The following is a 17,248-nucleotide window of genomic DNA, read 5'->3' on the forward strand; positions in this document are numbered from 1 at the left end:
AGGTGGTGCATGACACCGAAGCAGTTCTGACCCATATCCAGGCCCTGGGTTTCACGGTCAACTGGAAAAAAAGCAATTTGCAGCCCCGCCAGCAGGCGGATTTCCTTGGTGTCCTCCTCAACTCGGTCAGCATGACGGCGTCTCTCACTCCATGGAGGGCAGACAGCTTGACCGAGGCTCTGACAGGCTTTTCGGCTGGGCAGACCACAAAGTCCAGAGGCTGTTGGGCTTAATAGCCGCGGCACCTGCGGTACCGCCATTGGGCCTGCTGAAGGCACGCCCCCTGCAGTGTTGGTTCAATGCCTTTCAGCTCCACCCGAGAGACGACAGGCATGTGAAGTTGCGGGTGTCTCCTGCTTGCATCCGAGCCCTGCGTCCTTGGAGGGACAGGAGGTTCTTGCACCAGGGTGTTCCACTGGGGGGCCTTCCTCACAAGAGGCAAGTCATCTCAACAGACGCTTCTCTGACAGGCTGGGGAGCTGTCTGGGAAGGGCTGTCAGCGAGGGGCGTGTGGCCTCCCTCCTGGACGTCAGAGCACATCAACGTCCTCGAACTGAAGGCCATCCATCTCGCCCTGCAGAGGTTCCTGCCAGGGTTGCGAAGCCAACATGTTCTGGTGAGATCAGACAGCACCTCTGCGGTGTATCATGTCAATCACCAAGGCGGCACGAGGTCCCGGCGGTGCCTCCAGGTGGCGGAGGAGTTGCTGTCATGGGCATGGCCGCGTCTGGCTTCAGTGAGGGCAGTACACGTTCCAAGCGTGGAGAACAGGGCGGCCGACATTCTCTCCAGGACCGGGCCACTCCCGGGGGAATGGAGATTGAACCCAAAGGTGGTCAGCCAGGTCTGGGCTCAGTATGGTACTGCACAAGTGGACCTGTTTGCGTCGGAAACGAATCACTGCCCAGAGTGGTACTCTCTCGTGGGACAGGGAGGCAGTTTGGGTCTGGATGCTTTGTCACAAGACTGGCTGACAGGCTTGTTGTACGCTTTTCCTCCATCCCCTCTTGTACCTCAGGTCCTGCGGAGGATCAGGGAGGGCCAACACACAGTTCTGCTGGTTGCTCCATGGTGGCCGGTGAGGCCTTGGTTCCCAGACCTTCTCCGGCTCCTGCAGGGTCAGCCATGGCAGTTACCCCGCCGGGCGGATCTTCTGTCCCAAGCAGACAGGCAGATCTGGCATCCGAACCCAGGTGCCCTGCGCCTGTGGGTTTGGCCCCTGCAGAGTCCGTCATTGAACAGCTAGCTGAGTCTGTGCAGGAGACTCTGAACAACGCCAGGGCTCCTTCTACTACTAATAATAATAATAATAATAATAAGCTTTATTTGTATAGCACCTTTCATACACAGAATGCAGCTCAAAGTGCTTTACATTTGAAGCATGTAACACAATAATAGTCAATCAGTCTTTATCAATCACTTTTCTTTGCTGTTTATGATCTACTCAGCAACATATCAAAAATATAGAAAATGACGTCATAAGACTGGCAGCCTTAACCCTCTTACCCCCCCCACAAGCACGCCATATGGCAACTGTGGCAAGGAAAAACTCCCATATTCCAGGAAGAAACCTTGAGCAGAACCTGACTTAATAGGGGGAGCCCATCTGCTTCTGGCTGGCTGCGCCTCCAATAGTAGCAGATGTAGAATAATCTGAAAATGTAGTCTACAGGATAAGATGAGTTAACTAAAAGCTTTTCCTGTACAGGTATGTTTTCAGATCTTTTTTAAAAAATATTTACTGAACTCGCCTGCTTGATGTACAGAGGCAGGGTGTTCCATAGTTTGGGGGGCATAATGGATAAACGCAGCTTCTCCACTTTGTTTGTGGAGCACTTTGGGAATGATTAAAAGATTAGAATTGGATGATCTAAGTTTCCTTTGTGGTTGATAAGATATTAAAAGCTCAGAGATATATGAAGGTGCTATGCCATTCAGAGCTTTGTAAGTAATTAACATAACCTTAAAATCAATTCTATAGGAAATAGGGAGCCAGTGCAGTTCAGCCAACACAGGGGTGATGTGTAGTACTAGAGCTTGCTATGCACTCAGGTGGAGGATCTTTTCGGATTGGTGTGCCAGCTTGGGTCTTGAGCCAGCGGTTTGCCCTGTGCCACAAGTTTTGCGCTTCTTGCGGTCCTATTTGGATCAAGGCAAGGCGGTCAGTACTGTGAAGGTTTATGCCTCGGCCATTTCAGCCTTTCACCAGGGTGCGGATAACAGACCCTTGGGTAGGCATCCACTGATTAGTCAGTTTTTAAAAGGGGCCCGCCGGTAGCGTCCAGTGCGCACTTTGCGGGCACCGAACTGGGATTTGCCCACTGTTTTAAGGTCACTTACTGAAGGCCCGTATGAGCCCATTTTAGATGCAGATCTGCGATCTTTGTCTCTTAAAACTTGCTTTCTCCTGGCTCTTTGTTCGGCCAAGCGCGTCGGGGAGCTGTGCGCCCTCTCCGTCAGCGACGACTGCCTAAGGTGGCAGGCAGGGGGCACTGGCGTGTCACTTAGGCCTAATCCAGCCTTCCTGCCTAAGGTTCTAAATCAGCAGTCTATCAACCAGGTTCTGGAGCTGACCCAATTCCAGCCGCCTGCTGCCTCACAGGCAGAGCGTGACAAGTTGCTCACTCTGTGCCCAGTCAGGGCTTTGAGAGCTTATCTGGCCCGTACACAATCGTTGAGGAGGGAACACACTCAACTTTTTGTCTGTTATGGAGCGGCGAAGCAGGGGCTATCGCTTTCCAAACAGCGGCTGTCACATTGGCTGGTTGAGGTTATTTCCCATGCCTACTGGGCTCGGGGAATGCCAGTCCCTTCGGGTACAAGGGCTCACTCCACCAGGAGTATGGTTACGTCTTGGGCTGCCCTTAAGGGGGTACCAGCGAGCGATATCTGTGCAGTGGCTTCATGGGCGACGCCTTGCACTTTTACCAGGTTTTATAGGGTGGACTTCACTCGCCCAGCTCCGGTTGGTGATGCTGCCCTCATGTCCGTGACCGAGGCGAGGTTTTAATGGTTAGCTTAGAGCTCCTCGCGACTTTTTTGGTATGTGTCATCCTTTTTTTAGACCGTAGTGACGGTCAGAGTGAGGTCGAAACAGATCGTAAGTTACGCATGTAACTATGGATCTGTGAGACCGAGGGATGACCGCCACTATCCTTGTCGCTCGGACCATCCTGAGGCACTCAAGGTAAGAGACTGAACCGGGAGCAAGCTCGAGTCGTTCTGCTTCCGGAGGTCATGGGCATGACTTTGTTGACATATGGTCTCGGTGATAGGCAGAACGAAGGTGATCATTCCTTTTTTAGACCGTAGTGATGGTCATCCCTCGGTCTCACAGATCCATAGTTACATGCGTAACTTACATTTTCACTGCTTACCGTGCTGCTTTCCTTTCAATCCACAGTGCGCGGGGTAATCTTCGAAGATCCAAGCAAGCTCCAGCAGTCCACAGTTTCGACGAGCCTTGTATCCTTTTCAGTATTCCCTTTTCACATGGAGCAGGAGGTTTTTCTGACTAAAATATGTAGGTCCGTTTCCAATAAACAAAACTAAGAGGAGTCCTATGGCTGACGCGTGTTCTTACGGAATATTGTCTTCAAGTTGTCTTTTGTATATTTATTGTAACAAATGCCACATGAACAGATATTTCATCCAAATATAAATTTCCTAATGCAATCCACGACAGGACACAACTGACACGGTCAGAAAAACCGTGGAACTCTTAACTTCTCACACTGTGCACCAACCTAATATGTTCAATCACGTTCTCATTTAAACTTACGTCCTTAAAGTGACATGCACCTAATTAAACAAACACATCACCATGGCCTACAGTGTAATCACACCATGTAAAGTTACATTCTTACATCAGAAAATTATATTAGAAAACACCAGAATCAGTAAACATATTAAGTCTTACATTTAAAATGAATTATTAATTAAACATAAATTCGATGACAGACATTTGGCACCTACACTTTTAATTACTTTTTCTGCTGTTATTGAATGTGTGTGTGTGTTGTCTGTATGCTACTGTGACCTTGAATTTCCCCTAGGGATCAATAAAGTATATCTATCTATCTATCTATCTATCTAAAATTATTGAAATAGATTAGGAAAGCCACCGCTATGGTGATTTCTAATGGTAGATTGATTTGTTTAGATCCAGTGAAATTGCTGCCTTGGCAACGCTACATCATGGCTTCGGTACTCTATTGGCTATTTGTTTTACCAAAAATATTTGGCAGTATTTTTAAAGTACAAAAATACACACCTATAAAGTATTTTGATACAAAATACGAAGCCATTTTCTTCGGCTAAATAATATACAAATGACAACATACTATTTTGTATTTGAAATACTTATTACTTATTATATACATGTATCAGAAATACTGTCTGTTGGCTGCAGCAACTCAAGCTAGGTAGTACAGATTTTTTATGTTTTTGTTTTGTGTTTATGTCCATTTTGATCCAATTTGAGTGTTTTGCTATGTTGCCCACCCAAAATTTCTACCAGCCCACCCAAATGTAGTAGGCTAGAACCGGCCCTGTATCCAAGGGGGGTAAATACTTTTTATAGCACTGTAAGTGTGTGTTTTACTTCACTGTATATAGGTAAACAACACATAAATGTAATTTTGTGAAAGTGGTCATTGCAATTCTTTTGGAGTGTTATTTAGGTTTAAACAGCAATTTTGGTCACCCAATTCTAAGCCCTTCTTATGTAAGCTGCTTAAAACCAGGCGAGCAAGCAGCCAGCTGACTTGTCTGTACCTTACGTGGTGTTCCAGCATACAGCAGACATGCTGAAATGTAGCATTCATGCCTGGAAGTTAGTGTTGCACTTGGTTACAGAACTCGGAGTCAATTCATCAATTTGGGGTGACTTCTAGCCAAGAGGGTTGTGCAAGAGGCGGTCTGATTTGGGGTGCACTGACAAGATGGGGATGAAAGAGAAAGAAACAGTGTGCAGTGTGCAAAGAAGAACATTTCACTGAGTCTACAAGACTGTGTGTGTGTGTGTGTGTTGGGGGTAAGATTTGTATGCTTTTTAAAGGTTTGTTTCCATTCATTTAACTTCTCTCTTTGTAGACTGTGAATTTGATTTTTTATAGGAATTTTAACATGTTTCCCAAGTGACTGGGTTAATTAGATTTATTAACAGATTTATGTCTGGTAGTGTCTTTGATACTGAACAGTGATGCGTGTATCTTGCTTGTCATCCTGCTTAATTTTGATCTCTGTTCAAGCCACAGTTGCCACACACTTTTTAATTCAATATTGCTCCCAAATAGTAGTGGGGTGCCTGTTGTGTTGTTTAGGGTTGGGAAAGCAGTAAGCAGTCTGCATTGCAGCTGTCCCTTCTGTCTTTGCATTCCAGCTCCATCTGTCCAGCACTTCCTCCCTAATCCTAGTTAACTCAGTATCTCTCTCTCTCTAATTCTATGACCAGAGTATGTCTACACTTACTATTTTTCTGAGCCCCCTTATTCAGAATCTTACCCCCTTCCCAATAAGGTAAACCCTTGAGTATTTCACCCCATACTACTTCCCTTCACAAATTTGGCTGTTTAATTATAGATGGATTCCCAAAACAAATGGCTGTACACCATGCAGACAGGAAGTGGCCCTTTGCTTTAGATCCTCATCTCCTCTCTCCATGTCAGCAGTATCAAGTTTAGCCTACACATTAAACTGCTGCGACTTAAAAATAGAGTGGTTTCAAGCATGTTATTTACATCAAAGCCTAACGAGAGACTTGACTTTAAATTACTCCACACACAATTATACCTTTGAAGTAAAATTCAGATGAATTGACTTGCACATGGGGAATTACAGTGCCCTCTAAGTGTCCAGTGTCTGAAACACTCCTCATCTACTTTTTGTAAGGCTGTGGTCAAAGTAAGACAGGGTACAGCTTCATTCTATTGTCCCAGGTTTCCTCCAGTCCGGCCAGTTCTTATGTAATGCCACACAGCCATCAAAGGCAGTAGCCAATCCATCTGCTCTCCCCTGCACGAGGCCCTGGTGGCACTACACTGAAAAGCAACTTGCTCATTGGCCACGAGGGCAACCCAGGGAAGGCATTACTAAAAGGGGCCTCATAAAAGCTGGTTGTTGCTGGCTGACACCAGCCCTCCTACCACTTCCTCTGGCTGGCCCCGCCCCTCCAAGTTGATCAAAAGACACTTTCTTTCCCCATCTTTTGTTGTGTTGCATGGAGGCGCATGGGCATTCCATTAGGGTGGGCTTGGGCTGGGGTGGGGGGTTGGGTGGTGGGGGGGTTGTGGTACATGGGTCTACTGTGTACCCAGGGCTGGTCAGACTCACAATGTGGCATCTATGCAAGCCACTACCGGAACAGACAGAGAGTCCATTCTACTGGTCCAGCAGCTCATTGTCACCCGCCGTGGCCAGTGAATCTGCTGGCCTCCACGCTTTCAGCCTCTCATGCCTCTCCACGTGCCACATACATAACAGTTCGACTCTCTGCTCTAATGCACTCTGCAACATTAAGATAACACGTGTGAATTAGAGGCAAGTGAACACCAATAAAGAGCTGGGAGTATGTTGGTGACCTTGGATTATGTAACTGTTTCATATTGGTTAAGCTTGTTTTACCAAAGGAATGGGTAGCCCCTTTCCTCTGGTTCGTTGGGTTAGCCTAGCTTAGGTCTAACCGAGCCTGAGTCTCCTTAGGCTATGTTAGTCAGATGATCAGAAGGCTGAAGCGTATGTGTTCATGATCAGAGAAAACTCAAAGCTTGTATGCATCTGCTAAAATAAGACCCACCAACACTGCCTTCAAATAGTTGATGCACATTACTCCCCTCAGGCATGATGTCTTAAACAGCACATTCTGTGAGACATTCATTCACGTTGGAGCCAACTGAACCCATTATCACTTCTCACGTGCTATTGATTTACAAGAGAAAGGTGATGTAAGGTGCTGGATCAGGAAGACAGCATGAGGTATGTACAGCTATGGGTAAAGCACAGGGGAAAAAATGTCTTGCATGTACAATTCCTTATCTTTCCACTTGCAACCTCAACTGATTTATGGGACAAAGTGTCTTGTTCTGCACAGTGGCCTGTGAAGTGTCTTGTTCTGCACAGTGGCCTGTGAAGTGTCTTGTTCTGCACAGTGGCCTGTGATCCAGGATAATGGTGGTTTGAGCACCACATCATAAGGCTCCTTGTGTTGCTTTCTTTCATGGTTCTTATTCCCCCCAATTATTTTCATACTCACAATGCTATGTCCACTTTCCCAAAACTCTTCATACTGTGTGCAAACACATGCCTGAGGACATCAGTTAACGTTTGGTGCTAAATGCAGAACTCTTCATACTGTTCCCCCAGCGCAGTATGAAGAGGCAGCTCACTGCTCCGGGTTAGTGTGTGCTTCACCTTACTGTGTGCTCACTGTGTGCTCTGTCTCACTAATTCACGGATGGGATAAATGCAGAGACCAAATTCCTTGTATACGCAAGTTTGTATTGTTTATTATTATTATTATTATTATTATTATTATTATTATTATTATTATTATTGTATCTGTTTGCTAGTAACAATATCAAAGATACCACCATTTTTTGTGGAATGGATGTTACAGTTGATGTTAGCTCAGCAGCAAGCAGATGGCCTAGGGTTTAATCCTGGCCAGTCCCTTATGGTACACGTTGCTTTGGACAAAATTGTGTACTAATTTCTTGACCTTTACTGTTGATTGACTGGTGTTGCATTCTTGGGTCAGTTTGTTACGTTGAAAGCTCATAACTGGGCTATAATAGTATAAAAGGCTTTTCAGTAATGTCTTGCCTATAAACATGCACATTTCAATGCAAATATGAACATTTTCAACAGATCCAAACATATGTCCACTAAAATCCATGTTATCTTTTTTATTTCTAGTGTCTAGTTTCATGTGTGTGTCCAGGTTAAATTAAAAGTTAACTGTTTTGAACAGAGTATCTAAATGTCTGCTAAATTTGCACCAGAGTTTTGATAGTGATGTATATTGACCTTAGAGTCAAGGTATTCATGAATTTTGGAGGAAGTGGTGATTGACAGTTTTCTGACATGGTGAAAGTGTTTGCCTATAAGTGTTTCACAAAGATGGACATGGTATTTAGACAAGTGTGAAAATGACCGGGGGGTGGGGGTGGTAACAGGAATCACCACTTCACCATGCATTCTTGACCAGCACAGAGGGTTTCCCCTGACATCTGATCTGTATTGTGGGTTCCTTGCATCAGCCACTATGGGTTTGCCCCACAGATGTCCAGTCAATGATACATGCCTTATCATCACTTTACACCTCAGCAAAGTTGCACTGTTACAGAACTTTCCATTCTGCTCTTAACTTTCTAGTGATGGTTTACCAGAATGGAACAGGGTGTATTTTTGGTTGCTCGTCCCCTCAGTGCCGTGCCGTGGCATCTGAGCCCACTCATTAGGATGCAGCCCCACAAGCTACCCTCAGCCACCTGTTTCTGACTCTTCCTGAAGAGCATGCCCATGCATGCCACTCCACCCTCTTTTTCCATTTCCAAGCTTCAAACCCAGGCAGTGCTCCTTCACCTCAGACCGTCAGTCAGCTCTTCCACTCACAGGAATGTTGGGTTAGAAAAGGGCTGAGCCAGTGAGAGTGATGTGTCTAATTGAAAATACAGGGAGATCATTTCTCCTCATTACACAATCAGTTTATTCATCTATCTATGGCCCATTTTAACCTGTTGAGGAGTGAATTCTTTAAGACAATGCCGTTCCCCAGAGAGTGAATTATTTTCCTGGCTCCTTCTAGAATTCTACGCAAACGTTCTATAGTTTCAGTGTTCTTAAAATTATTTAATGGCAGAAAAGTCCCTGAGGGTAATTGTTGCGTCATGTTATAGAACCTTTTTCGAAAACGTTCTAATCACATATTTGTGACCGTACTCCTCAACAGGTTAATCTTTTACAAGTATATGCTAAACAAAATGTACCCTGAACCTAAACATGTTGGTGAGTCAAAGCTGACCTCATCTTATACCTTTTTGAATGATCTCTTTATAAACTTTTCTGATGACAGATATGTCCTTAAGGTAAGGGAGTGGTAATTCCCCTTCTGATGGCCGGCAAGCTGATATGCTCTGTATTGTGCTATCCTAAATCAAATCAAATGCATTATATTTTAAGATGAGCAAAGCGGCAAATTGTGACTCTCAGAGTTGACATAAATATTTCTATATATTTCCCAAGGAAATGTTTTGGGTTAAGACTCATGACTCATTGGGTTAGACATTATTTCAATGGCCATTTACTGGCAAAACACCTTATCTTGGACCTTGGGTTACTTTATGCATGTTGTCTTAATTAGCCAGTCCATGCATGACTGTTTCAAAGTCTGAATATGTGGAATGTTCCTAACAAATGGTAATCCTCTTGTGTTCCCCAACAACCCTGCCATTCGGGGGTGGTCTGATCTGATCACATGGCACTGAGAAAAAAACACACAGGACCCCTTCCCTGTAAATATGGCGTGATTACACATGGAAAAAGCTACTGTAAATGCCATGAAACCTTAGCTGCCATTTTCCTTTCCTTAACTGCCGTTTTCCCATCTTGAACTATTTCTATGAAAACAGTAAAAGTTCAGTGTATCTAGCCCATTACTGCTATTGAGTCTCAAAATCATCTCTGGCTCACATTATATCTTTTTGATATTTTTGTCATTGTTGAAACTGTATGTGAAAAAAAAAAAAAAAAAAAAAAAAAATATATATATATATATATATATATATATATATATATAAACCATCATTCTATTTGTTTGATCAAAGATTTCATGTCTTTGGTCACCTGTTTTTAAAATGTAATTTCTTTGTTTTCATCTCGAGTAGGCCTATGTCTGTGTGTGTGTGTGTGTGTTTCTGTGCGGGTGTATGTGTGTGTTTGTATTGGAAAAAACAAAAAGATGGAGTCAGACAAATGTTTTTGTGCTGTTAAAAAGATTAGCTTATTGTATTTTTTCAGTGTCAATTCAACAATCCCAACACAAGGGCAGGAAGGGACGTGGTCAGTTGCCCAAATTAGAGTGTTGATGACTGATTTCATGATGACATCTCTCAGGGTGTTCCCTCCTGGTGATCAAATCTACTCACTATTGTTATGGTAAATCGTAGACCTACAATATCGTACAAAGAGTGGGAAAAAGAAAAAGTTATTTGAAAATTACCTGGGACTTATTACGTCAAAGGTAACCATAAACCAGGTTGTCTTCTTAGAGACCTTTGACCATGTGTACAGTAGGCTATGCTCAATTAATGAACAGTTATTGAAAGTAGAAATCTTGACACTTTTAAAGCATATTCTGAGCGATTTAACATGCCAATAACAATACAACGTGATAACAATATCACGTTGGCTTGTCATTATAATGCAATTACATCATAAAGCTAGGTAGCCTGATGTCTTTTTTTTATCTTCGTAACGTATGCAGAATGTGTAGGCTACATGCTAAAATATGACAAAATGTGTTTGTGCCAGGAATACATCCAGCCACGTAGAACACCTTTCCAAATGCAACACTGTTACAAATATGCAACACTACAATAAAGCAAGCAGATAGTCCTATCATGTGTCTAAAGACAGTAGCTATACGAGAGTATGGCACGTTGTGATTACGCATTAATATTTTTTAGTGATACCTTTTGCTTGGGTCTGTTAAAACTTCGATTACAACACAAAGGATCAAAACTACAATACCCTGCAAGTACTGGCTGATATAATTAGGCTCTGTCACTTGACACCGATAAACCGAATATCCTACTCTACAGAACTCTCTGATGAACTTTCGGATAAAGAAGTTCTGATGTGGCAGGCGCTGCTGGGCGCACCAGTACCGGTTGGTAATTCACTTGACACAGTTCTTAAGAGATTCACAGCTCAGCCCAGGCTATGCACTGGGTTGGTCTTATCCGTACACGTCACCACATCTCATAATTATTCAATAAGGAGGCAGCGGCAATAGGGAACTGGCTGCTTCTGGTTCCAAGGCACACATAAATACAAAGCGCAGCCGGAGACAAGGAAAACACAAAAGGACGAGAGCCACACTCACGTGTAAAGCTGAGGACTAACAGAGTCAGGTAACAGCCGTTTTACAGTCATTTTTATGTTACTTAAGAACGTGCCGTGTTAGTGTCATGGTCGCGTAGAATGTTTCTGTATTAACCGATACCCCATGTAAACATCAAATAGCCTGGTGTATTCCAAGCTGAGAGGGTTAGGTCTTGCCATTATTTATGCAACTAAATATCGTGTGTTAAATAAAATTAGGATTTTGGAGATGAGCAGCTTACGCCAAGGCAGTAATTAAGTTTCAATGGGCTTATGTATACGTTTTCCACTTATTTTACTGTGAAGATTGACTGACTGACTGCGAAGGTTCTGACAGACTCAATGAAAACTTTACACGACTCACCGGCTGTGAAAATAATTATTGCTGATGTGCTTCTTTATTGCTGATGTGCTTCTTTATTCCTGCGTTTGTGAAGACAAAGGGTTATTCGTCCATGGCATTTCTGTCATGCTAACCAAATTAATTAAACTGAATTGTCTAAATCTGGGTTGCTCTGTACTAACAACTTACGTGGCAGTTGTGATGACTCGACTTTATAGGCGATACTACCTCTTGTGCCTATTTTGCGAACTTGGAGAAGTAAGCATATAGATTTATTTGACTGAAGCGGTATCTTCCTAGCCTACTGTTTCCAAAATGTTAAACGTCCTTAGTTCATATGGTTCAATTTGCCACAGTGGTATATCTGCAATTATGACCGCTATCTATTGAGATTTACTTATGCACATCTCATAGCCTATAATTAGGCATAGTTCTACTCTTAAGCGACTGTGCTATATTAATTATGGATCCGCTAAGTTTTGTCATAGACTAGGCAACCCCACACAGTCATCCTCGCGCTCACACAGGTGACGACCTCACTATGACATCGCACCAGTCGCACCCTCATGTGAGGTTTAGACTAACTGGAGTGGGGTGTTGGGCCGGGAAACACACAAACTACCTAGAACAACAGTGTCGGTGGGATATGTGATATGATTTTCAGTTTATTTCGCCCATAAGCACACGATGACTGCATTTCTGGATGCCATAAAAGAGAGAATCCATTACTACTCTGATAAACCAACAATAGCCCACTCTTTGTCTACTCTAGCCAGAGTAGCCTATATAAAGGGCGTATGGAGTATGTAGGTTGTAGTTTCTAGGTCATGCTAGCCCCCCACTCCACCCCCCTAATCTGGAGAGAGCAAGAGAGAGAGAGATAATACTCTTTACTCATTTACTGTACACAGTATGCAGGGAGCCGATTGCAAAAAAATTAATGATATGTGGCTAAACCCGGCAGTTGTAGCCTAGCCTACCTTAAAAATCATTATGCTACTAATAGAAAAGATAGCCTAATGGTTCTGATGACAACTGATCATTCCATAAAAGTCTGTAATGGGCAAATATTAGGATGACATTATTTTTTTCAGCCAATACTGACCATGGGTCAAGAGTCAAGACCTCTTCAAAAAAGCTTTAGTGGTGCCCTACGAATGTTTCTGGGACATAAATTGGGTCTATTTTAGGTATTTTACCTTGTAGGGTGTCAGTGGAGAAGAATAAAAGGAAATATGCTGTTTCTTTATCTCTTTTGTTATTTCCCTTTCCTGGTCTGCCATGGCCTTCCTTGTATACTCAGATTTTGCCTTGCAGGAATGAATAGAATGATGGAAACGTACTTTTTTTTATATTAAACAACTCCTTCCACATACTTTGTAAAAAGTGGTTGTCTTCTGCCTGGTCCCAGATGAGATGCTGTCCAGAGTCAGGACTCTGGAGTGAACCGGTACAGCAGAACTTGGCCCAGAGAGTCAGAGAGAGAGGGTAGCACAGCATATCCTGTTAGTGTTTCCAAAGGTGTCTGTTAAATGTTGCAGGTGTCTGTTAACTGTTACATATTCTAGTCTGTTTAACCTCAAGCGTGCCTTTGAGATGGAACTCAGTCACTACCAGTTCTTACTAGAGCAGGGACCTCCCTCTCCATCTTCAAAAAAACTCCTGAAGACCCAGCTCTTCAGATAACTACTCTCGTAGCACTACTTACAACTAGTCTTGCTGATCCTAGCACTTACCACCTGACTAGAACTGACTCTTGATTGCTACTCATGATGTACTTATTCTTATTGTACTACTTGTTAGTCGCTTTGGTTAAAAATGCCTAATGTAATGTAATGTAATGTAATGTAATGTAATGTAATCTCTGTTAGGTGGTCATCAGTCACCCAAAACCACCACAGCCATCACTACTGCCTCGCTACTGAGTGCTGTCGACTGGGCAGTCAGTGGTCCACTTGTCTCACACAAGGAAATGCCACCGAGACACATTAAAGGACACCGTTGACACCAGCCCTCTTAGCCTACCTGCACGCTCAGCCTATGAGGACAGTCACATATAGAGGATTATTGTTATTAGAAATGGGTCTCGTGTTTGACTTTTTTGTCCAAAGCCTTGGTTCTAGAAATTCATAATTCATGGTTGGTGGTGGGTCAGCCTGAATAAGGTTGCCAGTGAGCATGAATAAATGACAGTATTGCAAATGGAAAATCCAAGTATTATTATTCTTACGATCCCTCAGGTGGTTAATTTTTGTTGTTATCATGTAAGGTAATCTCCTTCTACCCGGATTTGTTGAAACTTGGGTTTGTTTAACACCAAAGACTGTTTTTTCTGGCTCCAGAAACTTTACACCAAGGGGTTGAAATAGCTAGCCTGGAGGAGAACATTACAATGTGTACTTAAGTATTTTTTCATTATGAGCTTGAAGTGTTGATCTGCTAATTGTTGATTTATGATGAAGTGCTCTGGAAGGATTAGACAAAGCCCTTATCTTTAAGTTATGCTCAGGACTGTCCATTTAGTGATGATACCGTAAACAGCTACACATAGACCAGCTTATGGTCATAAGCCTGTTTATTAATTTAATGCATCCATCTAATAGTCCAGTATGTCTTTTCGAGAGAGAGAGAGAGTTCGGCAAGGCTCCATGCCATATGTCTGTGTGTGCTGCCATGTGTCCAGTGTTGCCGTGGTGATGGTTTGGGCTCAGCGGCAGGATAGGGGTAGGCAGGGAAGAGTGGCATGTGTGGACCTCTCTGACGGGCCTACGGAGACCTCTCTAATGATCGAAGGGGCCTACGGAGACATGTTTAGTCTTAGTTAAGCTCACTATGTCTCTTCTCCTTTTCTCTTACCATGAACCTCTGTGCTCTGTTGCCTGTGAATTGTCAAAGATGCCTTCTCTCCTGCTCAGTTGTGTATGAATGAGACAGAGAAAGAGAGAGAGAGCTTGTTTCAGCTTGTTAGGATAAATAGGGGGGAGAGCCTTCCTGTCATTTATGTCTTGTGCTTTGTTATTTTGTTACTTTGTTTGGAAGAAAGATTATATTTTCCACATCAGTTCTTTCAGCCATAATGTGTGTAGTTTACAGGTTGCAGCCTACAAGGACATGTCCTCATGTTTTTGACATCCAGTTTTCTGAACATGGTGGCAGCAAAGTGATAGTACATTTAATTCATGTCCTGGAAAACTCAAACAAGGTGGCAAAATAATCTGAAAGAGTTCTGGAAAAACAAATAGATGCAGACTGGCTTAAGGTTTAGTCCTGGAAACAAATAATTGGACATTTTTGTTTCTTCAGCAGAAATTCACTTGAAAATACTAAAAATGCACTACTGAAATACACTATAGTATGTTGTTGCACATTTGTATGTGGATGGGATGGATTATGTTTTGATGCATTGGTTTGTGCTCCTGAAGAGGTTGCTGTTGCATTAGAAGTTCCACTTATGGTGTTGGCAGGGCAATGGCCTAACAGGAACAGGCCCACACAGTCTGAGTGAAGCCAAGCACTAAATCGCTTAATCTGGAGTGTCAGAATGTATCGATGTCATAAAGGCTTTGTTTGGAAAAGGGGGCTTGTGTGCTCTGCGGCCCTTTGAAATATAGACTGGAGTCAGTGGAGTGAGTCTGACCCACTGAAGCAAGCACTTACCGTTAAATACATTTGTTTGTGCATGTGGTAAAGCGCATTGACAAGAAAGCAAAACATTGTATTGTTTGTGTTCATCTCTCCTCTTCTTTGTCTCCTCTTCAGACGCACTAGAAGAGGAGCTTGGACGGCATGCAAAGTTGTGAAATATCTTCAGACAGCACTGATGATCCCCTTAGTAGTGGCTTACGACGACATCGACAACCACGAATAGTAGTGATTGGCGCTGGTTTGGCCGGCCTCGCTACTACCAAAACCCTACTGGAGAACGGCTTCACCAATGTCACGGTCCTAGAGGCGTCTGACCGAATTGGGGGCAGAGTGCAAAGTATTCAGCACGGTAAGGGAACATCAATAAAAGCAGATGGTGCCAGAAGAACTTATTAGTGCCTTATTTGTTTTAGATTTGTAGTCATTAAGGTATCATCCTCCATATAATCTTCCTTTGTTTTTGCTTGGCTGTAAGACTCATTTACACCTTGTTTTAAGGTAAACGGCCAATGTTGAGTTTCTACAGGCCATAGAGATAATAGTGTTGCAGTACTTGCGAATAACTGCTGTATTACAGTTTGTTTGCTAAATGAAATGCAACACATTTCACACAGGTAACGCAATTCTAGAACTCGGAGCTACCTGGATCCATGGCGCCAATGGCAACCCAGTGTACCACCTTGCGAAGGACAGTGGTCTCCTGGAGCACACCACGGACGAGGAGAGGAGTGTTGGCCGCATCAGCCTCTATGCCAAAAACGGGGTGGCACACTACCAGATCAACAATGGCAAGAGGATCCCCAAGGACCTGGTGGAGGAGTTCAGTGACCTTTACAACGAGGTTAGGGTGTTCACCAGTTATCAGTGCATAAGAACACTTGATACAGTTTGGTTGAGGCATGTTCCCTTATACAGTGGGAAGTGAATCTGTTGCTGCTGTTCAAAGTTGCAGTCTGTGATTCTGGTGAAACACTGTTGATATTGGAGCTCAACTGGACTGTATAAACACCAATTCAATGTGTCCGTACACACACTGAATGGACAACTAGGGGACTGTAGGGAGCAATGTGACGAACAAAAAGTGAACTGAAATAGAAATGCAGGCTGTGCCATTAACTGAGCTCTGCAATCATCACTGTCTTCTGAAGGCCATCGCACACTGGCGATGTCATTCGCATCTATGGATTTGACACTTAACAGATAGAAACATTTTCTAAATGTTGGCATCGGTGCGTGTCAGACGCCACCAGTGGGCTCTGCTCTGTTAAAGGTAATGGAGTTCTAAAGTTTGGCGTCACTTGCCGCCAGTGTGTGTTGGCCTTGAGGGTACTGCATAGTTGTGTTGGCCTAAATGTATGTTGCAAATGTCTTTTAACATCTTTTGAGTTCATATCTATTTTAAAAGAGAACTGTTGAAACTTAGTTGACGTTTGCAGCAACTCATCACAGACTTTTGGCTAACATCAGCACACAGTTTCATCCTTTCATGTCAATTGTTTTACAAATAAGTACTGGGTCTGTGTTTTGTCCAGGCCTTTGAAACTCGTGCCCATGGCACCTCACCTGCTCCCGCTGGCACCATGTAGCCAGGGCCTGACTGGGCACTGCTGTGCCCTCTGTCTTATCTCGCTTTGACATCCGCTGACGCATCTGCTGTGATGCACTGCAGAATTTAGAACGCTTTAATGCCATCCCCGGAGCACAGGATGTTGCATGTGGCCCACTTACTTTACTGTAGGTAACTGTGATCATCCAGTGGCATCCATGCCTACAGATGGGGTCACCTATGGTGCTGGGTCAATCCTTTTGATGTCATAACCCCTGTTATTCCATGCACAAAGAAAATCATGGTGTTATTACTGCATGATCAAGACCCAGCATATCTTCACCATCTACAGTATATATTTCATAAAGCATGTACATTATTGTTGTCAGACTTTAGTGGAAATACGTATCTATTATACCTTACTTATCTTAACTTATCTTCGTGCATATGCTGTGCAATATGTCACAATGGCAGTTAAACATATTTTGTGATTACTTAACCAGTTGAAACTGACAACCTTGTTTTGTGTATGGTAGATGTAATGAGAATATGAATTAGATGGAATATACAATTGCAGGGAATATCACTTATATCAGCATGACGGGTTGATT

At 43.4% G+C, this 17,248-nt stretch overlaps 1 protein-coding gene across 1 annotated transcript in view; it reads left to right on the plus strand.

Moving 5' to 3' along the window:
- The first annotated feature begins 10,994 nt into the window (after positions 1 to 10,994).
- smox (spermine oxidase) overlaps positions 10,995 to 17,248 on the plus strand; it is a 13,852-nt gene continuing 7,598 nt past the window's right edge. The window contains exons 1-3 of the mRNA XM_048256306.1: positions 10,995 to 11,132; positions 15,206 to 15,440; positions 15,706 to 15,932. Coding sequence (XP_048112263.1) covers positions 15,233 to 15,440; positions 15,706 to 15,932 — 435 coding nt within the window. The 5' untranslated portion in view covers positions 10,995 to 11,132; positions 15,206 to 15,232. The remainder of the gene's footprint in view (positions 11,133 to 15,205; positions 15,441 to 15,705; positions 15,933 to 17,248) is intronic.

This window comes from Alosa alosa, chromosome 1 (assembly GCF_017589495.1).
Source record: "Alosa alosa isolate M-15738 ecotype Scorff River chromosome 1, AALO_Geno_1.1, whole genome shotgun sequence".
Classification (NCBI taxonomy): domain Eukaryota; kingdom Metazoa; phylum Chordata; class Actinopteri; order Clupeiformes; family Clupeidae; genus Alosa; species Alosa alosa.